The sequence below is a fragment of the Pseudopodoces humilis genome, chromosome 1 (genome assembly GCF_049639895.1).
Source record: "Pseudopodoces humilis isolate 2021_Gansu_Grassland_sample_001 chromosome 1, ASM4963989v1, whole genome shotgun sequence".
Lineage (NCBI taxonomy): Eukaryota > Metazoa > Chordata > Aves > Passeriformes > Paridae > Pseudopodoces > Pseudopodoces humilis.
In genome coordinates this window covers 28,885,758-28,911,026 of record NC_142200.1, presented here as the reverse complement: position 1 = coordinate 28,911,026, position 25,269 = coordinate 28,885,758, and the positions used below count along the sequence as shown (strand labels likewise).

Sequence of the window (25,269 nt, the reverse complement as noted above, 5' to 3'; positions counted from 1 at the left end):
AGAACACGCCTGGTTTTTGCAGGGAGATGCCCCGACCCGGTGCCCTGCTGTCTTGGGGAGACCCAACCAGGGGGGCAGCCTAAGGGCGGGTGACACGGCCCTGGCGTGCCGAGGCGGAGCGGGGCCGGCGATGCGGGCGGCGGGCGGGGACGCGGCGGCGGTGCCGGGGGCAGAGGCCGCCCGCCCGCCCGGGGCTGTGGCCGCCCGCCCGGCCAATGGGAGCGGCGGTTGTTGGCGGGCCGGGAGGTGGCGGCGTTGCCACAGCAGCGGCGGTCGGAAACCGAGCCCAGCCCGAGCCGGCGGTCGGGGCGCGCCATGGAGGGGCTGGAAGGTGAGTGCCGGGGCCGGGGCAGCCGGGGAGCGCCCGGGGCGAGGCGGGTACTTTGTGTTGCGGCTGGGACACCGCTCGGGCGGTGGCGGCGGTGGGAGCGGGACCCGGGCACCGCCTTCCCCGTTGGCGGAGCCCCCGCGGCCGGGAGTGCCGGGGGGCGGCGGGGGCTGAGGCGGGCGAGCGCCGCGGGAGGGGGCAGCGGGCAAAGGCGAGAGGCAGCGGAGCCCGGGGCTCCGGGCGGCGGCAGGACCGGGCTCCCTGCTCTTTGTCTCGGGCGCTGCTCGGCTCCCGCACCGGCCCTGCCGGCCCCTCCCTGCGGCGGCCGCGCTCCGAGCCCGCTCGCCGGGGCCCCTGCGGGCGGGGTGCGGCGCAGCGTGCGGGCATCTTTGCCAGGAGCCCGGCTTTTTTTGCTAACAGATGGCTAAGGTGGGTGTTAAGATCCGCTTATCATGCTAGGGAAATGTTCAGTGCGGTGAAGAAAACTAGGTATGAATTTGCTGACAGGGTATTTTCAACTTTATCCTGTGGCGGTTGAATTAATGAAAACGTTCTTGCTTTCTGAAATGATAACATCATTTTCAGCGATGATGTTTTCCATCATAACATAGATATCAGCTTGGAATTCATGAAGTTACAGCTTGCAATCTGAGCATTTTTGTAGGCCTGTCATTACGTTTTGGAAGCTGCTTTAACCATACTACTTAGAAAAATACAGACCTTTTCTGAGAAGCTATACAACGCAGTCACTAAGTCTTGCATGCTCTACTTCTGTAGAGATAACTGAGTGCTTAAATAGGAGTAAGCACAAACTAGCCTTTGTTCTTTATACCTTCTAGAACAGTTGAAGGACTAAATTAATTTTCACAGAATACCTGTGTTCTGTCTTTAGTAGATTTTACATTAGTTGGATCCTTCTAGAGCCTAGTGACTTCATCAAGACTCTAAATTTGGACATAACTTGGCATTAAAATCCCAAGAGATTTCTTTGATCCACTCGGCATTCTTTGCTGACTGTTAATGCCTTTGAAATTTGAAAGATGTTATCCAGTGTTTATCAAATAATGCCTTATCAGGCATTTCAGCTCTCAGGACAATGGTGTGTTACCTCTCCAAAACAAAGAGTTTGCCTTAATTTTGAGTAAGCTATGCATTTGACTGCATTTGAGACCGTACATCATCTGCAGTGCATCTATCAATTGATTTGGCTGTGTGCTGATTTACCAAGGCCAGCTATGCTTGCTGTGTTGTGTAAGCTCTAGCACCTTAATTACAGGGGGTAGGAGAAAAGTGCATCTAGACACAACAGCAGAATCCTAAAAAAACTTGTGATTTTTTTCATAAAATTTGTCCAATTTCTGACTTGTTGGAAATGAAACCATTATCTTGCTTGTATTTCAGAAGTTACTGGGAGTGAAGGGAACTGCTAAGTCATAGGTGAAATCTCATGTTTTACTGAACCTTTTCTTGAAAGTACTTTCAAATGCTAGAGCTTGTCAAAGCATTTTTTCCATCATGCGAAATGATTCTTCTGAATGCTTGAGATTAATTTCAGAATAGCACAGGAAATAAGTCATGTCTAAAACTCCAGAACTCCAGTTGTCCTTGCCGTATGAACACTCATATCTCACACTGTTATCCAGCGTCCTTGAATGCAGAAGTTTTTGAAACTTAAGAACAATTTTCTGCATTTTTGTGGGTTATTTTGTGCTATGTTTTTATGCTTTAAAAACCGCCACAAAGTAAAATTCTTCCCTTTCTGCTTCAAAACATTTGAAGCAAGTGGGTTTGCTCTTATTTATTTATTTATTATTGCTCCTGCAGTTTTTCAGTTTAAGCTGTCTCTGTTCATGCATATTAGCTTAGGCTCAGATTAGGTTTTTGTAGAAAGGTTGCTCTAGGACAGAAAAAAATGTAGGCAAAATATTTACAAAAATAATAATAACAACAATAAGTTATTTTATTGGGTATTATGCTTTTATTCAGTCATTGCTTCTCTGGCAACTTAGAATACCATTGCTGGTTGCCATCTTTGATTAAATTTATGTTTGGATGTGGAATTGCACTGTCATACCCATCTGACAGAAGTATGGGCAGCTTCTGCAATCTGGCTCAGCCTGCTGTCTCATTATATTAGTGTTTAGTGAAATAATTTCCCAGAGCTGACTGGGGCAGTAGGTGCTTGACAGCTGTGTGTGCGAGGGTCGTGTTTATGAAGCGCAGGACTTTATCTCTTGACAGCAGTCTCTTGGTGTGTCTGTGATGGTGGAGGACCCTCTCAGGCTCAAGATGCTTGTCCTGGACTTTCCAGCCTCAGAAGCTGGTGCTTTTGGTTGGCTGAAGATCAGCATTATAGATGAAAGATCTGTTTTACTTTGGTTCATATAAGCATGCTATTTATAAGAAAGATCTGTACCCAGTTTAACATGATCCTTTCCAAAAAGTGGAGAGATGAATGTGTAATAGTTGGCATGTGGAACTGCATTAATGACATTTAAAAAGCTAAATAATATTTAAAGTGTCACAGTTGCATTTTCTCACTATGTGCAAGTTTAAATGTTCAGTGAAATGGCAAAGTAGGTTTCTATGTCACTTAAAAGTTTATTCTAAAATTTACTTTTGTTGCTTCTTTAAGGCTGTTGCTCTATGAGGTTATTTTTGTCAGTATTGTTATATTACTAGACTGAGTTAAATTTGTACCTTTAAAGTTTTGTAAAAGTAATGAGATCATGCTTGTCATTAGAGGTGACAAACCTGATATTAAGTCTAAAGTCGCTAGCATTTGTTACTTTGCAGCTGTTCTTCAATTTTCATTTAACTTACCGATGAAAACAGAGCAATAGACTGGCTCTGTCTGACAATGTAGTGATCTCTAAGGTGAGATTAAAACTCCATTCATGAGTAGTTCACCACGTGCTGAATCTCAGGACCGTTTTTGATGGATTAACATGTTGTTGTTGCTTTCACTGCTGGATATCAAGAAAAAAGCTGTCACACTGGTGTGTTTGTTGCCCTCTTTTTTACTTGAGCAAGATGGAGCCAAGCACTGAATTCCTGACTTCATTTAAGCTGGAGCAGTCCAATGGTGGTGTTTGATCAGCTTCTCTCCAGTCTGTTGTTTTTTCTGGGAGGATGCCAACAACAGCTGCTTGAGCCAACTAAATGCCGCTTCCCACACTTGTTCACAGCCCATCCCAGCCTAAGGAATACGGGGCAGAGGGGCAGCTGTATCCCAGGGCAAAACTCCAGCTCTCTGTGGCAGTTCATGACAGTGCTTGCCCAGCCCCACACGCGAGCAGCCAGAGAAGGCTGATTGTGACTGGAAGAGGATAATGGCTCAGGAAATAGCTTGCAGTGTCAAACCCAGAGCTTTCCCTTGTGGATCTGTGTAGGGACTACACTGAGCAGTCTGGGTGTGTCCTCGACATCTCTCTGTACAGCATCTATTGCTGAGAGCTGGCATTTGTCCCTGGACCCTGCCATGGCATGGGGAATGTCTGAGATGCCCTGCTCCACCCCTAACAGCGCAAGATCTCTCCTTTGGGGTTTTATGTTAGTAGTGTGACTCTTGAGAGCAAGTGCTTATTCTTGTTTTGACAGGATTTCTGAATGCCCAATCTTATTTTTCTCCCTAATAGTGTAGAAAATCATGTAGAAAAGCAAAAATAATATTAATGCGAGTGTTCTTTTGCTTTTAGAGTTGATCTTTGCCTTGCCCCACTGGATCCATGCAGCAGCTTCCTTACTTCGGTGTCCGTTTTCTTTAGCTCCATTTGACTTCAGATTTCAGCTTTTATTTTTTAATAGGTGTATCTTTTGTCCCACAAAAGAAGGAATTAATTTTATTGTACGCTGTTCTTAAAATAGCAACTTGGAAACTGTTAAAGATTGAAATGCAAAACTAATATTAATGTATATAATTTTTAATAAGTTATTTGTCTCTGATAATGAGATATACAATACACAATGATAAATGTGTCTTTGCACTGAACTGATGCTTCACTGGGCATACTTGCACCTCTATTAAGTGATCTAAATTTGACACTCTATAGCTGGTCAATGTATTGACTCTTTTTTTAAGCCATCATGTTGTTATTTTTTAAAAACTGGTTATTTTTCTTAAGGAAAAATCCCAAAAGCTGAGTTCAGGCTGATATGATATGGGGTAGTGTACTACCAGAATATGTTTCAACTTTAAAGGAGAGGAAGTAGACAAGAATGTGTGTAGACAGGAATTTGAAGTTTTCAGATTAGTTTCTTCAGTATCTTAGAGCTAACAGATTTTATGTCCTGTTCTATAGTTTTTTTAGATTTCTTGCATTTTTAACTTAAATTTCAGAAGCTTGATTGAGCTACTAATTGACTTCAATTGGTTGAATATAGTGGAAAGATGAAAATGTTTTACCTGCACACAACACAGTGTGGTTGTCTTCAAAAGCAGGTGTTGAATTTCAGTGAAACCTGGTTTCAGGAGTGTGGTAAGCACTTGACCAGAGCAGCTGAGGAGTGGGCTTACTTTGTAAAGAAATCCTGAGGGAGAGGCAAACCAGGAATCAATATATTATAAATTAAGTTTATTATCAGAGTTTTTTAAAACATTATTTTTTGCCAGTTAAGTTCCTGATTTAGGATGGGGTTGCTGTGTCCAATTACACTTGTGTTGTAGAATGCACGAGCCCAGGTTTGTTTTGGGGATCACTGTTGCAAAACAGTCTTGGTTTAAGGCTGGTGTGAGAAGGCAAGTCTTTGCCTGACTGCCCTCAGAATCATCACAGTGCCTGTAGCCGAACACAGGAGAACAGTGTGCTTTTGATGCCAAAGCAGAATATTTACATGGGTTTTGCAGGTCACATGCTTCCTAGTGCTTCTGGTTGAACTTAAAGCTTGTTAATAGAAGGCTAGATGATACATCTGGAATGCAGGTCAATAAAATACTGCTGCTTGTTTGCCTTTGGTTTAGTTGCATTTCCATAGGCTATGCAGGGAAAGGTTTAATCGATTTTTCTGGATGGCCATCATGACTGAGTGACTTTCTAGAATGCCTGTACATTAACACTCAGTACAGGAACAAATGGGAGGAATTGGAGGTCTGCACTGTGTTTCAGGGCTAGAATCAAGTTGGAATCATGTGTAGGTGGTAGGACAGCTCACAGGACTGCAGTGCTGTGCTGGATGAGTACAGGCTCTTCAGGAAGAACCAGCTGGACTGCAAGGGGGGAAGTTGCCCTTTATGTGGGAGAGCAGTGAGAATGCAATGGAGCTTTGCTGTAGAACCACCTGGGGGAGTATGAATTAGGGTTAGCAGGCAGACCAGTGTGGGAAAAGCTGTTTTGGCTGTCTGCTAAAACCCACTTATCAGGAAAAATATGAGGTCTCCCTCATAATTGGGAGGATTCACAGGCCTTGGTCCTCATGAGAGACTTTAACTTCTGAAGAGACTTTAATCTGCTGGAGGGACAAATCAGCAAGCTGCAAGCAGCTAGGAGACTTCTGGTATGCACTGATGATAAATTCCTGACCCAGGTGATCAAGGACCTGACAAGGGGAGGCAATCCTACAGTATTTCATGTGTACAGACATGTGAGACGTAAAGGCCAGGGGCAGCCTTTCCTCCAGTGACTGTAGGATGGTTGAATTCAAGATCCTGAGAGGAGGGAGCTGGGTGAATAGCAGGACATCATAGTTCAGGAGAGCAGGCTGTGACTTTAGGGATCTGCTTGCAAGAGTCCCATGAGATATGGCCATAGAGAGAGCTGGTTATTTTTAAGGATGTGTAATGTGACACACATTACACGTTTTCACATTAAAAGTTATGCTTCATATGAGGAAGGAAGCAAAGAAGGACAGACAGTTGTAGTAAAAGGGAGTACACCATGATGTGAGTTGTGTGTGCTGCTGTTACAGTCATTCTTGACTGCATGGAATTCATTTCTCAGTCACCGAAAAAAGTATATAGAATCCTCCTCCAGCCTGTCACTTTGAGGCAGTGGGTCTCACCTTGATGTGTTATTTTCAAGGACTGCAAATAAGATTCACCATCATCAGACTCATTCATGTTCAGTGCAGTAACATGGTTTTTGACAAATATAATGCATTTTCATTGTCAGACTGAAAAGCTGATATAAAAATGTGTAGAAGTACTATGAAAGTCTTTTCAGCTTGAAGGAATGGATGCTGCAGTGCTTTGTGTTATCTTTTGGAAACAGAATTGACAGGTTTATACAAGATTGCCAATACAGGATTACAGGAGAGTTCATGAGGCTTTCCTATAAAATTGGGAGTAGATAGATAAAAGTAGATTGATCTGCTATTTGTCAGATAATCGTGAAAACTTACCTACTGAAAAATTTCAAAGTATATGAGTGGTTTAATACTAAGAGGCAGAGCTCACTGTGATTTCCTCTTCCTTTGTCTCTTTCCTGCAAACTGCAGAATAGCACAGGTGAGAAGGGATGTGCTCGGTGGGGTAAAACATGCACACATCATTTATCAAGCAGGCTTGACCAAAATATGGCAAATACTGCCTGTTGTTAAGAATTATAGTCACTGTATTTGCCTTACTTACATTTGCATTTCAAAATCCCTTTTGGCAAAATAGTACAAATTTGCAAAACTTTGACCATTTTTGGAATATTTTTTCCTGCTTTGATACATTCATGTTTCCATTATGTTATTTAATTATCTTCAAAGCTGCTTTTAAAAATTAATGCTTTAAATTTTAAAAATTAATGCTCTAATTTAAAGAAATGTTCAATGGTCTGTGCAAGGTGTTGAAGGTGTTCTTACCCACAAGAGGGGGTTAGAACTAGATGATCTTCAAGGTACCCTTCCAACCCAAACCATTCTATGATTCTGTGAAGTGTTCCCTACCTGTGTCACTGCATTGGTATAATTTTTAGGTGGCTCTTGCTTGTAGTATTTGCCATTGGTTAGGCTGTGGTTAGTTAGTGCATTGATTAAAAAAATATAACACAGTCAATATTGATTATTGGCCATATGTTAGAGACTGGGCAGTCATCAAAGAACCAGATGCTGTGGCTTGATGATGCAGATTCTAACTGCTGTGGGGTATGAATAGCATTTTTTTATTGTACCATAAATCTGTGGAACTCTTGGAGATGAGAATGGAGTTATGCTAAAAGCAATGAATACAGTTTTACAGAAGAATCTGGCTAGCCCTCTTCAGGTGATAACTTTCAACACTTGCAGATTACTTGCTGGCTTCAAATAGGTACCTAGTCCCAAAGCTGGGAATTGTACCAGGGTGTTTCAGCATGTTTGAATTCAGAGAGGCTTGATGATGCTGATTATCACAGTTTTCTGGCCTAAATACTGTCACTGCTGTAAATAAATAGAAGGTTTTGAAGGGCAGTCAGATTTTACAACATGATGAAATACTATTACAAAGTGCAATCTTGTTTCTGCAATTCCTGTCTAAATGCACCCACATACATGGGTATATAGAGCTCTCCAAAAGAGAAAAGTGTAACAAAAGTTGTTCAGCAGTACTGAAGGGTTTTGCTCCCTCTAGGTGTGAAGTCTGTTTACACAACTGCTTTATCTGTGAACATGACAGCAAGAACAAGTGCTATGGCTGTGACCGTGTCAGATCAAACTTGTATGGATTGGTGGGTCCACTCATTGTACTGAGAAAGATAGATAAACTGAGAACTGGCAGCTTGCCCTTTTTGATGTAAATCAATTGTGGTATTTGAAGGAGAGGAGAGAAAGAAAGAAGTTGTTCCCTTGAAATTTAGGTTTCAGGGAAGTCTAAACTTACCTATATTGAAAGCACCATGATACAACTGGAGACTGTAAAGCTGTACTGCCAGCCTTAGTGGTCCACACAGACTTTACAGCTAACCTCTTAACTTCAAGACCAGAAAGTATAGGCAACTATACTGTAACCATACTCAGAAGGAACGTGTGCAATAACTTGTGTAGGTATAAACCCAGTGATTTGGAAGTAGCTGGAGGAAGAAGAGCCCTGACAGGGGCAGTTTACAAACATGAATTATAAGATTATTGTAGTCCCGCTGATAAGCTTCCAATCTGGTTAAGTCAGATACCCAGCATCATACTAGGTTGTAGACTGTGTTTTTATTTGAGACTTGGTCTCAGGGAGGCAGTAGAATAGGATGTAAAGCTCTGTATCATAGTTCTGGCATCACTTCCACTGAAATACCACTTCTGTGGTATTCGCATAACAATTTTTATCATATTTATCTTTTCTCGATATGTGTTTTGATTAGATAAGCAGTAATAATTATTTCAGCCCTTCTCCAAATTAACTACATTCTTGTTTAATACAAGCATCTAAACCACCGGTGGTTAGTGGTATTAAAGTTGGCAAAAAGGAAAAGAATTGTAGCTGCTGGATCTTGTGTTTTCTGTGGCTATATAACCAAAATTATTTTAAAAAGAAGTCTTGCATTGATGCTAAATTTACAGACTGAAGAAAATTGCCATGACACCATCTTGCTACCAATTTCTATTCTCAGACCATTTTGTCAAGCATATCCTCCTCCTGTTTCCTGATTTGTGTTCCATTTTTTATTTTTATTTTTTTTTAACCTCCTCCCCACAGTGCATCCCAAATTAAAAACCATTTAGGTTAACTTCTTTCAGGAAAATAATTACAGTAGATATTGCACATTAATATCTTTTAAAAAAATAAACAAAACAAAGCCAAAACTAACTCAGTTGCAACTTTCAGAATTTTACTCCCATGTCTTATTTTTAAGTTATCAGATTTCATGTAATAACATTGCTAACCCTTCTGTAACGGAAGACTTCTGGACTCCTAGAAAGAAATGTTAGGGTTTTGTGGTTTTGGTTTGTTTGGTGTTGGGGTTTTTATAACTTTAAAAATGAGGAAATCACAGAGGAATTAAGGAGCTGAAGGGGTAAGTGTGCAAATATGAAGCTTGGCTTCCCATTTTCAACAAAACTTCAGGAACTTTAATTTTTTTTAAATTACTTCCTTATGTGGTTTTGGTCAGTGATTTGTGTTACACAGGAGGTGTTGGCAGTAGAAATAGCTCTGGGCAGATGTGATTACCTGCCAGCAACAGAGGAGAGTGGGAATGCTGTAAGGAAATCCAGCTCTGTAACTGTAGCTGCACTAAGTGGTAATTGGCATTCCATGTGCTTAGGTATGTTGTATGTAAATATTGCTCATTCAGGTGAGCAGCCATCAAGTCTGCTTCTTTTAAGGCGGAGTTTAAACAGCAGCTCAAATTCTGGAATTCAGTGGACACAGTGAACAGTGAGACATGTAACTTCTTTTACTAGGGAAGCTGTTTGAAAGAATTCTCTGACAAATTCTTAATCATATACTGTATACCTTATGTCAAGATCCCTAATTCTGACTTATTTCAGCTAATTTATTGAAGACACAAACAGTGTCACTTCATATTTTTGGAAAATGCCTCTCACTTGTTTCTGCAAAGCTGAGGGTTATATCAGAATGATGTTATAAAAAGAAGTTGAACTCTTTAGCAGAAGTGAGTTTGCTCACTTTGAGTGATGTAGTTTATCATCATTAAGAGTGGTAGGGACTCTGAAGAATGAAGTCATGAAATAAACAGATCTGTGGATATCTTGTATTTTTGAGTGGAGTAATTGAGAAAAGGTTACAGCCATTGCTGCTTACCCTTCAGATCAGTGGTGAGGGCAGGTTCCCAGCCATCTAAGCTGTGTACCAGTGTTCAGGTGCTCAGGCTTGTGGGTTTATGAAAATAGACCTATGGAAAAAATTTTGGACATAATATTTTAAAATAGAGTTTGAAAAAATAATAGAGTAAAAAAATAAGTTCCTAGTAAATCTTCATAGCATTCAAGTATAATTCAAATGCAAGAATAGAAGAAAACCAAGATTTATCTGTATGTTTTGCATTTTTCCTACTTCTCCTACTTGTGTACATCTAAATGCACAGATATTTAGATGGCACAAAAGGAAGCTTGATTATGACTTTCATTTGTAAAACTTGGTTACTGTCAGTGCAGTGTTGCTGTGCTGTGGTAAGGACAGGCTTATTCATATCTACATGGAAAAGGTATATAAATTACTTAAAGGTATGAACTAAATGTTTTAAACTGTACTTTTCATGTGATTTTTAAAATTAATTCTTAAAATGCATTGTGTTCCATAGTATGTTCATACAACTAATACATTGTATGCAGTTATATACTGGGAGTGAATTTGCTTTAAGAAATTGAAAAAATCAGAAATAGACAAAAATTGCTAATTGGTAATAGAGATCTTATTCAGTTTTAGTCTTTGCATTTGGGCAAAAATGGTTTTCAGTGGGAACTATGGCTGCCTGAATCTCTTTGTTTGCTTTGAAGTATTTAATGAAATTATTCGTTTTTTAGGACTGGTCATACACTTAAGTTAGCAAGTATGTATGTTTAGATGGAAAACAGTTTTCCACTGGGAAACCAGGAACAAAAGCTGACCAAATCATTGAACATTGCTGTGTTGATGACTCTGTTAGTTTAAGATGCTGCTTTGCCTAAAATACAAGTCAGTTCAAAGTGGTTTTATTTTAATGTGGTGTAAATAGAGACAGTTGTGTTGTCTGCAATAGTCAGATTGAGTACAGAGAAAGCTACTAGTAAGTCTCAAACATAATCCAAATTTACTGCCTCTTTCTTGATGTGTACGTGATATAAAAATATCCTTGTATTCCTCTGGTATAGTACTAGATATAATAGATGCCTTCTGCCGGGAAACCCTGGAGTTTTTCGTCTCTGCCACAGTTCTGTTGCATAATGCATATATGAATTCTGTTGCATATGCATTATGAATATATTTGCTTGCATAGGCCTTGATCCTTTGACTTGTTGGTCTTTTGTCTGGTTCTGTGGATCTGCTGTATATCAGATATGCTGTTTACATTTTTTTTACCAATGCTTGAATAGCAACATCAGAAATACTTCTGTAAACCATCAGTAATAATCTGAACTAAATATATACTGAAAATAGCATTCCAGAATGTTTTCTTCACATAAGAAAGTGGAATAGTTTAACTTAGTAGAGCAAAATAAACGATGGAATGTCACTTTTCTGTATTTGACACTAAATTTGATCTCTTCCAAAGACACAGAAATACCCACTAAATAGCTTTATTCTTGGTGTGTATTTGAGCGGTCTTTGGGACTTACAGGGGATTTTTTTATTTGTATATCGATATGCATCCTTTTAAGGGAGTGGAATTACGTATCTTAACAGAATTGCTGGTGGTGTGTTGCTGGGCCTGACAGCTTCCAAAAGTGCATAAGGACTTAAGTATTTTTTTGCCTTTCTCATCTGCACAGTCTCTGCACAAGTCAAAGGATGTATACTTTTACAGTAACAACTCTTATTATGGCTAAGTGTATATGAGGTTAGCATTTATGAAATAATGTTTTGTTATTGATTTAATCAAATTTTCTTAAAGAAGTATGTTGGTTTTTTTAAGGTGAGATTACAGTGCAAACTGGAGATCTGTTGCCATGTAAGATTTGTGGAAGAACTTTCTTTCCAGCAGCGCTGGTAAGTGGTGTGAGCTTTTAGATTTGCTTTTAGATTTGATAAGTTGATAAGCAAGTTAAGCAGTGCTCAATATAGCTAAATAAAATAGATCTAGGTGCTTTGTTTTGGTAGGGGTTTTGGTTTTATTTTTTTTCCCTCCCCCAAGTAATTACTGATTCCAGTTGTCTCAGGTTTGAAGCTCCTTAGAAGGGATCTAATTTTATTTTAAGATCCCATGATTTTCTGAAATACATGCCTCTAAAAGCATCTTTTCTAGGTTTACATGATCAATCCTTGTCTTCTGCAGTTTTAAGTCTCAGCTAGTAAGTGTTTTGTTAGCCATCTCCAAAACTCACTTCTCCTTTGTTAATAGAAATCGGTCTCTCATTAAATGTGAATATGAATTTCAGACACCTGTGATATGTTTTGCCACTCAATGCAAAAGCTGCCTACCTGTCATCATTTTTTTATGTGCAAGGAGCAAATACAGACGCCTTCTGCTTTTCTTCTTCATTACCACCCATGTTTTTGTGACTGTATACACATGCGTGAATTCCTGTAGTTCTGTTTTAAAGGCAGCAGCTGACATAAATGTTTAAGTGAAAACAGCCTGAGCTTATTTATCAGGAGTTGGGGCTTTTTTAGCTAATTTTTATATCAAGAAAGAGGGAAATAATGTGTTAATAACTTCTATTTTTAAAAGTAAGTTCTGTATTCTTTTAATTTGCTTCTGCTTATAGAAAAAACATGGACCCATTTGCCAAAAAACTTCTGCCAAGAAAAGGAAGACATTCGATTCCAGCCGACAGAGAGCAGAAGGAACTGACATTCCCACAGTAAAACCTCTTAAGCCACGGGTATGTTATAATTTACTCTGATTTTGAGCATTTTAGGCTTACTATATATGCACTTTAATAAAACTTATTTCTGCTGGAAATTTGTGTTAATTAGACCAACTAAAATTTGGACGAAATCTATGATGTTATGTACTAAAATAAGGTGCATACTTAGCTTCAAGTAAAAGCTTCAGATATACAGAACTTTCTTTTTTGCTTCTTAGCCAGAACCACCCAAAAAACCTTCTAACTGGAGACGAAAGCATGAGGAATTTATAGCAACTATACGAGCAGCCAAAGGACTGAATCTTAAAGACGGTGGAAAACTCCCTCCACCACCTCCACCCTCATATGACCCTGGTATGTAAAACAGTCAAGTTCCTTAGAGACTTTGAGTTAATATGTAGAAATTTGAATTGAAAAGGAATTTGTTGGACAATACAGAATACACAAGTTCCTGAAGATGGCTTATTACCCCGGTGCAGATGCTGGGTTGTTACTTTGTGTCTGGTTGGCTCACATTCTGTGTAGCTTTGTTTTTAATGTGTTGAAAGATAGCTGGGGCCAACTTGAAGCCTGCTACTGCCTTGTAAACCATAGGCTGGACAAGTTGTTTTAATGCCCTTTTTGTGCCCATAACAGTGGAACTGCTCAGAAATAGCAAGCTGCCTTTTTGATTGGCTGAGACCCACAACATATTTACGTTGTGGGAATGCACTTCTGTGTTTTTCTCCCATTTCTTGCTGAATTCATATTTATTTTCATGTATTGCAGTGTATGCCTTAATGCTTCATGTAGTTTTGTTTTAGGTATGTGAGATGTGTGGAGTTTGTATTATTAGCACGACGTTTGGTACCTTCAAACTGAGGCTGGATAAAGTGTTCAAGCAGTCTGATGTGAATGAGAAGGAAATACACTTTTCATTTAACTTCTGGGATATGGTCATAGATTGAAGAATATATTTCTTCCTCTTGTCCTAAGAGCTAAACCATTTGATTAGCTCAGTGGCTTTTTTTCAGAAAGATTGGGAAAAAACATGTGTTTGCTTCTGCCTGTCTATGGTCAAGTGAGGATGTGAAGTGTTTCCTACCCTGTTTCTTTACAGAAGATATATTAGTCCAGTATTAGGATTGTAATTATGCATTCACTCTAAGAGGCCGTATTATGCAGCATTCTGTACTCACAATCTTGAAAAGCCATATAGCTAATTTTAAAAAGTAAAACCATCTTAAAGCCAGTAGCAAATGCTGTGGATAAGAATCACAAGGATTGATCATGAAAAGAATAATTAATAATCTATATAGCATATCTATAATCTACCTAGTTGTAGTTGGTTTTAGTCTCCTGGCTTCCTCCTGCTGCAGTGGGTAGGACTTAGGAAGAGGAAAACAGGAATGAAGAGACCATGCACAAAATGATCAGTGGATACTCTTCTCACAAATAGAGCGGGAGCAGCTACTTACGCTCCTTTTCCACTTTTCATGTAGGACTGTGAACGTACCATGAGTGTATCCTCTCCTACTCAGCTCTGTCTTGGGCATGCTTGTTCCTAACAAACAGCGAGTCATTTTCCTTTTAATGGAAAGAGTCTCATATTTATATTTTCTACTTAAATGCTCTGAGCTGGCAAATGACCAGTATTGCTGTTTCTTCCATCTCCTCTTCCACTATTTCTGAGGAAGTGCAGAATAGCCTCAGGTTAAGAAGGACTTTAAATCACCCTGAACTTGACTGCGTAGGTGCACTGCCCTCTTATTTTGATTAGTTTTTGTTTTATAAAGCTTACATTGAATCCTAGAAGTTCTTCTGGACGGTATGAACAGTACTTTCAGATAGGCAAGTGTTTGACTGGTAGTATGTGTTTTACAGAAGGATGAAGATACAATTTCTGATTCTTAATGGTATACATTCATCCTCTCAAATACATCTGTGGGCTTTGAAAGTTTTCTGTGGGAAGTGAACTCTGCACCAGCTGAAATGGCCTATTATCTAGGGGCTTTCACAGCTGCTTTATTTTTTTTTTTTTTTTTTTTTTTACTTTCTTTGGAATAATTTTGGTTTGACAACATGGTTATTGCATTTTTTTTTTCTGATTTTTTGTCTCTTAAGGTGTAGTTGATGTTCAAGTGTTCTCATGGTAGCAGAGCATATGTAAAATAAATAAAAAGTTGTTACCCATGAGATTCCCATGCTGTCACTTCTCTGTGTTTTTCCTCTTTCCTTAGCTCACACTTCTTGGGTCACAGTTCATGGTTTAGTGGCCATTACATAATTCAGCTTACTCAAAACTGTTTATAAATATTCAAAGAGACAACTATTTAAGCCAAATCTACTGCATTTGGACTAGTAACATGTAATCCAAAACTTATTTTAGATTTTGTAATACTTATTGTAATTTTGGAGGCAGTGACTGTTGAATTTCATCTCATTTTCTTCAATACATTTCTAATATGACCTAGAAACACACTAATTTATCCTGCTTTCCTAGTGTCAGGCTTTTTTTAAGTTGATGCTTACATGGTTTTGAATGCTCTAATCTGGGGCATACAGCATTAATATCGCTAGCAAGTGAAATACCCAGTTGTCTGAAACTGCAGTCCAAACATACAATTTTCCAAGGGCACTGTATTTTAAGGTGTGTATTTCCAGCATACAGATGATGTATCTTTTAATATTTTAAGCATTTATATAGCACTTTCTGTTTTTTCTCCGATGAGAATAATATTCCCTGTATGTAATACTGTTTGCAATGTGAGTAAATTAATCTTGCAAAAGTAAGATGGCCAGCGGTTACTTGATAGCTCCTTATTTTCGCTGCTTTTCTTTTGATTCTTTTTATTTGTTAAATTTCTGATTTTTTTTTTAATAATGATCACTTCTAGTATTGCAGTTAGAATTTTCAGTTCATTCAAAATTGCCAGAGGAAATAGATTTGTTGTCTTTTGTAGCTTGTGTGGGAAAGGTTTTAATGTATCGCCGTATCTTGAACAAACTGAACAGTTAGTGATTTTTTTAAAATTTTTGATTGTTTCTTTGTTTAGCTACTTCTCCACTTCCCTCCAGCTGATCTCTCTCTGCCATGCCCTTGTACTTCTTTGGCTACCTTCTCTGCAAGAATAGCATCTTTTAAAGTTTCTGATTTTTGCTTAGTTTATTTCTAATCCTCAGCTACTGTTACCCATCAAATGAGAATATGCTTTGACCTAGCAATCTGTATTTTATTTTCAGATTCAAGAAGCCATAATTTCCCCTGGAGGAGAGCCTGGTCTTAAAGACTTTAAAACACTCTCATTTTTAAAACAGATTATTAATGTTAGATATTTATGTTTTTTAAGATTACATTCAGTGTCCATACTGTCAGAGGAGATTTAATGAAAATGCAGCTGACAGACACATCAATTTCTGTAAGGAGCAAGCTGCACGTATTACTAATAAGGGGAAATTGGCAGCTGATACCAAAGGGAAGCTTCCTACTCGAACACAGGTGAGCTGTAACACTTCTGTTAACCTGTAACTTGCATTCAGTGTCAAGTCAAGCTTGTTAAATAGTGTGTGGCTTTTAAAAGAAGTTAACTATTTTATTATATGTGCAATTTTATTACTTGCACTGACTGAAATTAATACTAGGCATGGACAAGGCTTTTGCTTTCTTAAACTGCAGAGATCCATTAGTGAAATGGCAGTAGCTGCAAAATCAAAACCAGTCATAAATGTAATGTAGAAATGTGCAAATGACATGTAAAGATAGCAGGAGGAAATAGAGATGCAGTTTTTGTAAAGGAAATTGAATTTCTGTTGTGCTGGTTTCTAAATCCAATTAGAGACTTACTTAAGGGGCAAACAGGTACCTGACTACAGGACAACTGACAGCAGAATTGTGGCTAATTAGAGGCTTGAGCGGGATTCAGGGGTATTACACAGTATTTTGAGTCAGTGCAGGGACTGGTCCAGACAATACAGATGAAAGTAAGATTTGGATTTGAAAGACAAAAATAATTCTGCCTTTGAGTATTCTCTTTTAAATTATTTGGTAATGAGGCGATACTTTTAATCTTACTTTAGCTTCATTCCAGCTATGGAAAGAATTGATAAAAGCTGTAGAAAAAAAATGTAGAAAGACATACAGTTGAACACCAAAGCTACTAGGTTAGAGAATGTTTCCTGCTAGTATCATCTGTAAGTGTTAGAAAACAGACTATCAGAAACCACTTGCATGTTCCCATACCAGAAACAGGTTACCTAGTAAGAAATCATCGTCTGTTCTCCCACAGTACCTGAAGGAACTACCTGTTGTGTTATAGAGATGGCTTCATTTAATTGCTTAAATTCCTAGGTTGTATTTTGTTACAGTACAAACCTGCTCCAGTTAAGAAGATGCCTTCTGTAGGATCAACACCATCACCATCATCACGCTTACCACAGCCAAGTGGTGTCAGCAAAACTGTTGTAGGTATGAAATGAATGTTATGAATTATTCCATGTCTTTTCTAAATAACAGGTCTCAAACTATGCATCATTCTGCAAACTATGTTTATTTGATATAGTGGTTTGCAAAATCTTGTTTAAAATAAATTTGGAATGGGCACTCTAATTGCCATCTATCTTGACGATTTAGGATTCTGGTTTACATGTCAGGCCAGTTCTTTTTTTTTTTTTCCTGAATTGAATATGAAAAAATCATTTGGTGTAGTAATGCTTGATTATATCGAATACTGATCTCTCACCTGAAATTTATCTAATGCTTAATTCTAATTTGTCTGCTGAATATGATCATAAATTGGTGAAAATATATAGTCAGGGCATGTATATTGTAATTATGAAACAGTGCTCTAATTTGGGTTTCAGATATCAATATCAAACATCTTCTGTCTGTACATACTTCAACTTTTTTTTCCCTTTTTTTCTGAGCAAAGAAATTGAGATACAGTATGTTTTCTTAGAATAAAACACTATGTGTCAATTATATGTTTTCTATACATTTTTTAAATATATTGTCTTTTTGTATTATCTTGATACTGGCTCATATCTTTATTTCTAAAACTCTTTTTTTGAATTTTGCAATTTTTTTTTAATAAATTGTATCATTTCAGCAGCAAAATCTTACATTTTCTTATATTTTCATACTTGCTTTTCAACTGCAAGGTGCCTCTTCAGGTAAAGCACTGTCTTCGTCTGGATCCAGTGGGAGCAAAATTCAGACATTATCACCAGCTCATAAAAACTCTCTGGGAACAGTGAACCCACAAACAGGGTGAGTTCAATCTAATGTTGTCATTTGTGCTTTATTTCATATTTATGTTATTCTAGTTCTAGAAGTCTCTGTGGTTTCTTTCACTTGCTTTTATTTTTTTTTCCTATGAGCTTCAGAGATACAGTGTTTTGTATTTATCCTTTATCTGTAAGTATAGCTAATGTTAACAAACATTGGAGAAGGAAGAGTTTTTATCAAGTTGATTTAACAACAAAGGAGGTGAAGAGATGAAAATAAAATATATCAAAAGTTACAGAATAGGCAGAATGGTTGGAGCAATTAAATTTTTCTTGGTAAAAGCGAAGGGTCTTAAAAACAGAAAACATTAGGCATCATTTCCTGCACTTCACAGAAATGGAAGAAAGAGGCTTCTGCCTACAAGGCTATTGTGACAGGATCTTCTCTCTTAGCACAAAAGGATGGAGGCTTTCTCTCTTGCTTTTCTTGTCTTAAGAGGCAACAAATGAATGAGCACAAATAAGACAAAACCAGCGCACTTAACAACAGCAAGGACTGCTTAATGAAGATTATTAGAGTTCAGTGTAAGTGCTGGTGTGATCAAGGCTGTGAACTGGAAGGGTAGACATTTCACAGAATCTCAGAGAAATCTGTGGAAAGGATTGAAGAAAAGTAGTGCAATTCTGCAGAAGTTGGAGGAGCACCAAGGAGCATTGAGAACACAAAAGATAAAAGGAAGTGATTGCAATTATAACATTGGTGATTGAAAAATATTTATTCCTATAAAAATTAGTATCTGATTGGTGAAGACAGTATAATGTGAAAACAAAAAAACAATGTCTTAAGTTCATGAGGAAGAAAAGGATATTCTGAAAACTTACGGTGTTGGATAGCAATTACATAGAACTAGAGATTTTTAGTTTATCACTCTTAAATTTTGCAGGTTTTGTATGAATATGAATTATAGCTCTGTCATGCTTCACTCCTAATGCCCCCGTAGCATCAGGATTCAATTCTGTCTCTCCTTGCTCTGTCTACTCATGATAACTGTTTCAGACACAGGTCACATGTGGAGTCCGCGAGGTTGACAGATGTCTTTCTTTTTTCATTTCACCCCTCTCCTGGTGACTCTTTGGTCAGCTTCACTACCATTTGTAGGCATCTATGCTGTGACTGTTTGAAAATCACAGCCCCTTGTTCACTGATTTTATTTATTTATCCATTTTTAGGAGTTGAATTAACACCTACTTATGAGTAGCAAACAAGCAGGTCTCCAAGCCACAGTAAAAAAGTTAGCTGAGATAATTTGAAGGCATGTTTCTGAGTCCAGTAGTGTAACTCAGATATCTGGGAAAGGTTTTTCCTTGTTGGAGGTTCCTAACTGAAGTCTGTGTTTGTCTCTGAGGATGCAGCAATTTTGATTTTCACTTGTTAACAAAGTAGTTCTATTTAATTTTACCTGTCAGTTGCTGTTGCAATAATCATATGAAATCTTGTAGAAAATAAACCCCTTGTGTTCCAGCTATTTCTCAGAAATCAGAGGGGCTGGGTGCAGCTTGGCTTAATTTTTGTTTATAACCACTATGGCTGGTTATGTTCAATAAGAACATTTACAATTCCAGTTTCACAAATAATGTAGTTTATTGAAGGAGCAGATCATTGACTCTTAGATTGCAGGTGATAAATGCAGTAGATCTACAAAATGTAAGTGTACAGTGCTATGTATAACTGTTCCCAGCTCTACTCTTGGTGGAGCTGGAGGCGTAAATCTTATCAAAGAGTCATCCCTGCTTTGGGGAAGGGAGAGAGGAGCAAGCCCGTTATCTATGAAGTAAGGTCATGTTCTCATACTCCAAAAATGGAGGATTTCAAATACCAATTTTTGACTTTTTGGAAAAGTGGAGGTATGACTATAGTCAAATATAATTGCTTACCAGTTGCTGTGGTCCTAGTTGGTGAAGAAGCAGCTTATTTTTTTCTCATTTTCATATTGGTGGTTGCTTTTTTCAATATATTAAATATATTTGGATACCTCTGGCTGAATTGGTTGTAACAAAGGCAGCACAGATCCCTAATAATTCAGTATTGTCCTTCACCCAGGTGAGGGAGCAGTGAAGTCCACCTGACATGACTCCTGTCAGTATGTTACAACCTCACATCATTATCTTCTCAAAGGAACAGATTTGTAACAGAGGCTGGTTGTGCATGGATAAGGTGGAGTGAGGCTGGTACTGAGGCCTGGGTGTACTCCTGTGCTGAGAGTGAGACACCACTGAGACACCATTGGGCTGTGAGACCTCTGCCTCACCCCAGGGATCATTCAGTTGTTAAGCCTTGCTCCAGCCTAGTGCAGGATAAGCAAGTGGCTTAGCTCACATTTTTGCTCAAACAGCCTCATGAATTCTCCACTGTCATGGGGTGGCTTTACCCTTAAGGTAGTTTTGAGAGCTAAGGAAGCTGAGGCTGCTGGTGGCTGATGGGAGTCCTTTCTCCTGACCAATTATCAAGCACTTCTAAGAATTGACAGCAGTTCTGACCATTAAAAAGTGAATTCAACTTGTGAATACCCCCTTAAGAAGTACAGTCAGAGCTGTCTTGTGCTCTTTGGTTTCCGGCTTCTGAGAAGGTAGCAAGGCTCAGTGGTAGCCTCCTCCACCCTCCCCCCCCCCCCCCTCCCCCCTCGGCCGAAGAAGGCTGCAGAGGACGAGAGGGAAGAGGGGGGGGAGGAAAGGAAAGCAGAGCCGGCCAGCCTGGTTTAGTTTTCAGTTTCTGCTGCTGGACTGAAACCTGACACCATGAACTCTTACAGCTTTCTTAAAGCTTTTAATTCTTTTACTACCTGGATAAAATGTACAGATTACTCCTTTTTCTCAGAAAGACAGAGAAAGAGAGACAATCAACATGTAGAAGACATCATAGAACCACCAAAAACAGTGAGGAAAAGAGTTAAGTTTAAATAAGAAAGAGGGAATAAGGAGATGCTTACAGCTGAAATATCTTTCTGTTAAAGCTATGGAGATGGACAATAGTAGTTTAAAAGACTCCTTTAATTCATGACTAGAGTATGGGAGGAATAGAGTGTTCAAAGTGTGGACTTTTAAAAAAAAGAGAGTAATTGTGATACTGTGAGTTGCTGGAGATGGGTAGAGTGAAGATTTTGAAGCCTTGAGGGGCAAAGTAAAAGCTGTTTTCCAGGAAGGCTCACAGAGACAGATGAAGAAGACTTCTGCCTTTGAATAACTCATCCTTAAAATGGCATCCCTAGACTCATTGACCCATGCACACCTTGGAGTGATGTGGAATGGGAGGAGTGAACTCTAAAAAACTCCATAGATTGGCAGAAGGAGACTTCTGTTTCTCTACAAAGACTGAGGAAAAGACTCTAGCAAAAATTGAGACTGTTTTTGACCACCAAAGTTCTAAAGTTTTTTGTCTCTATGTTATCATGTGTACAAAGGAATGGTCAAGTGGTGGGAGATAAAGGGGTTTTCTGGAAGTTTATTCTACTGTTCTTATTCTTGTAGTTTGTTAATAAACTGTCTTTATTCCTTTTAATTTTTAAGCCTGTTTTGCTCTTGTTCTAATCCATATCTCACAGCAAGAAATAAGTAATTTTTAGTTACTAGTTTAAAACCACGACATCCACAAATTAACAGCATCTCTGTATCTTGACATAATATGCCTGGCAATTTTCCACAGTTGCTTACTGGACTTTGTTTTCGGTAGTTTTCCATTTTGCTCCTCTGTTGCTTGGAGAATGAATATGATGAATCCAAATAGCAGCTGGGGACATGTTTGCCCAGGTTCTCTCTGTTTATGCATTCTGCTAAGCACAAATACATGGTTTCTGGTTGGCACAGCTCTCAGATAATGATCTCTGCTGAAAGGCAGTAAATGTTAGCTTGGCTTATGACCTTAATTGCCTGCATGATTTCCAGATTTTTAGAGTATGCGTGTGATGAGCATGTTTCTGCCTGCAGTCTTTCTCATTGCTCTTAAATACTTGTTTTCTTCTGTTTTCCAACTAGCCCTGATGGTATTTGCTGCTCATACTAACCAATCTTCCACAGGTGCAATGTGTATTGTTCCTGTGTGTTATATCTGTGACCTGGCATTTCTTTTTTTAGCTTCATTGCATTCCCTTCTGGGGACAGATTTGTCAGGAGCTGTATTGAAGCAAAGAGGTGTAGGAGCCAGTTACATCATGGAAAAGTTAGGTTCCTCAGATTGGTCACTGGTGACCGTTTTGGCTGTAATCATCTCAACTTCTGCCTTAGTATTGGGGCATGAGGGGGAAATACATTGGGTTCTGTTGAAATACCTGGGAAATGATACCAAAGCAGGGACTGAGACTCTTAACATTCAATGTCCTACACGAGAATGAAAATAATTAATACTTCAGTGACAGATTTTAAACATTAAAACATCTTATAATTTATGCTATAGATAAATGCAGCTGGAATTACTTTCTGAAATAGAAGAACTTTTGAACATTACACTTTTAGTAGGATTAAACATGATTTATTTCTTTTACTACATTTATGATTTAACCAGTAGAATGACAAGCCTTAGTGCGAGGTCTGGGATTCTGTTCTGCAGAATTCAGAGCTTATGCTGAAAGATAAGATGTTACGCTCTTCTGAGTTGTTAGTGAAACAATTTTCTCAGCAGTGTTGTGTGGTGGTTGTTTAAAGGGCAGTTTTTTAAAGTGAATGTTAAGCAATAACTTTTTCTTTTCTCCTTGACAAATATTAAAGAGCCTACACACTTTTGACCAGGTTAAATTCCAGGTTTTGCCGTAGGAAAGAAGTTTCTGCCATTTGCACTAAGAGAAACTGTAACTTCAGAGGTTTTTTTTAGGTATTACTTCAGTATGTAACCTTCCATCTTTGCTTAGATTGTTGTAATTCTGGATTTTCCAGAGGCGTAATAGAAGGGAGGCTTCACAGTAGAATTGCAATTAGATTGTGCAGTATCAAGGATGAATTAATTCTCTGTACGAGGTGATGGGACACCTTTGCCTGCCGTGATCGCTGCGGTGCAGGGGCAGGGGAGGGGACGCCGTGCAGAGCGCGCAGTGCCGGCCGCGCCCCGCAGGTGGCGCTGGCGCAGCGCTGCCCGGGGCCGGGCCGGAGCTCGGAGGCAGCGCCTGTGAACCTCGTGTGCCGCATCGCAGCACACGCTTTCACTTTGTATGGGCAGAAGGGGAACCCTGTTTTACGAGCTCACTTTCTGCAAGTTATTTTTACTGTGCGGTGTCCTTTTTTAAATTTGAATTCTTCTCTTCTGCTCCCCAAGTAAAGGACTCCACTGGGAGAGCACAGCACAGTATCATCAACATAAGCTGTGTTAGTGCCAGTGAGGCTTACTTTGTACATGTAGATCAGGATGTGTCATCTGAGTCCTGCTGTGAGTTTTCTTTTTCTGCCTAGACAGAGTAAGGACACAGACAGTCCTTCCATGAATGGAAGTGTTGCATAAGGGCATCATTTCTAGGTCATAAAAAAGCAAGTAAGGAGTAGCATGTGATTGTTGTAGTCAGTTGGAAAGTCTCCATTAATTTTGGGGAAAATTGGTTTTTATCTTTTTGGTCTTGAAGAACTGAGAAAAGGAAAATTAATTTCTATAAGTTACCTGTCATTAGGCTTATAATTTATTATCATATTGTGAACCCAAGTTTGATATGTATTTCATGTCAGTGTACAGATTAGTAGTGTCTTGAGATGTAATGTCTCATTTCTTGAGATGTATGGCAGTTGTAGTAAGCTGTCAGAAGTAATCAGATGTTCAGGAGAAAAAATTGGGTGGGTTCTTCCTAACCTAAGGGTAAGCAAACAGGTGAACTCCACACTAATATGCAAACTGTTGTGCCCAGCAGAACCTGACAACACTCTTTGTGGCCAGACAGGAATCTTTTGAGTGTACAGATTAATTGTCTGTACATGTTTCATTTGTCAACAGTTTTGTTTGTTTTTTTAATGGGACTTGGAAATTATGTTATTTTTTAATACGGCAAATGAACCCTTAGAAATTAATTTTTAATTTATGTTTTATTTTGGGGATAAAACATACACTTTAATGGTAATGTTTCCCTCCTGGGAATCGTGTCTGCTAGTGATACATCCACTACAATCTTACAGCTGAAATACAATATGAACAGCACACCAAATCAATAACAGTAAATTTGGAATTCCACTTGCATATTTTCCATAAAGCATTTGTAACCTTTAAAAACATTATCATTTAAAACAGTTTGTTCCTTTTATGAAGACTGTAACTTCCAGGGGTTTGTTCAGTGAAATCAAGATATGCAAGTAGTTGTCTTCGAGATCTTTGCATTTCAAAAGATTCTTGTGATCATGTTTATTTTTCATTAGAATGTGAAAAGGCAGTCTGCTTTGGGTTTTTGGTTTTGTTAAGATGTGAAAGACTACTGTGGTGCTTTATTTTGGTAGTATTATGATGGCTTCTAGGTTATCATCTGGGATATTTCTTTGGTGTTCTACTCAGTATGTCCCTGGAGTTCACAGATTACACTGATAATTTGTTAAAGTTTAACTAAAGAATCATATTAGGTTGGAGTATGTGTCTTACAGTGTCAAAGACCTCAGTCTTGCTTCTCAGTTTCTTGGGAGTATGTAAAGAGTATATATTGGGTAAAACAGGAGTTAATTGGTTTGAACTAGAACAGCTGTTTGGGAGGCTATTTGTAGGTTTTACTTTATGATGATAAGATGATAAAAATGCAGAACTTAACTTAAAGATCTGATTTTCTAATCTAAGCTGTGATTTCTGAAAAACTACAGTTTTCTTTATGATGATGTGAGTGAGGGATTTTTTATAATTTTGGTTTTTTGTTATTTTTTGTTGGTTGCCTTTTTTAAAAATGTTTTTAAAATTTGATTTTTGTTTTTTTTTGTTTGGGAATGTTATCCATAATACTAAAAAAAAAGTATTAAAATATTGCCTGTGTATATAGTATTGTCTGTTGTGAATGGCGTTTTTGTTGTTAAAAGCTGGATTTCTCTCAGGCTGTCCTCTATTCTGCCTTTACAAATAAAAAAAGAAAAAAGAAAAATTTTTCTTCTTGCTAATTCTAGAGTTGTATGTATATATCTGTTATTCTCTAATGTTTAAACTTATTATAACTTGTAATTATGAGCCCCTTTTTCTAGACATGTTGTATGACATCATGAAAGCTGTTCTTAAAAGAGACCAAATGTGAATACATTGTGCAGAGTGTGAGAATAACTGGCATTAGTGTTTTGTTTGAAAAAGAATTTAAAAAAATTCATTGGAAACCTAATCCAATGCCTATGAAATCCATTCTTCATCAAAGCAAGAAGAAACCCTTTGTTTGCTGGATAATTAAAGTCTG

At 38.5% G+C, this 25,269-nt stretch overlaps 1 protein-coding gene across 1 annotated transcript in view; it reads left to right on the top strand.

Annotated features, from left to right (window-relative positions):
• Nucleotides 1-241: 241 nt before the first annotated feature.
• The window catches only part of ZC2HC1A (zinc finger C2HC-type containing 1A), a 35,999-nt gene continuing 10,971 nt past the window's right edge, over nt 242-25,269 (top strand). The window contains exons 1-7 of the mRNA XM_005517076.3: nt 242-331; nt 11,794-11,867; nt 12,587-12,703; nt 12,907-13,042; nt 16,018-16,166; nt 17,033-17,132; nt 17,825-17,933. Of these exons, the coding sequence (XP_005517133.1) occupies nt 316-331; nt 11,794-11,867; nt 12,587-12,703; nt 12,907-13,042; nt 16,018-16,166; nt 17,033-17,132; nt 17,825-17,933 (701 nt within the window). The 5' untranslated portion in view covers nt 242-315. The remainder of the gene's footprint in view (nt 332-11,793; nt 11,868-12,586; nt 12,704-12,906; nt 13,043-16,017; nt 16,167-17,032; nt 17,133-17,824; nt 17,934-25,269) is intronic.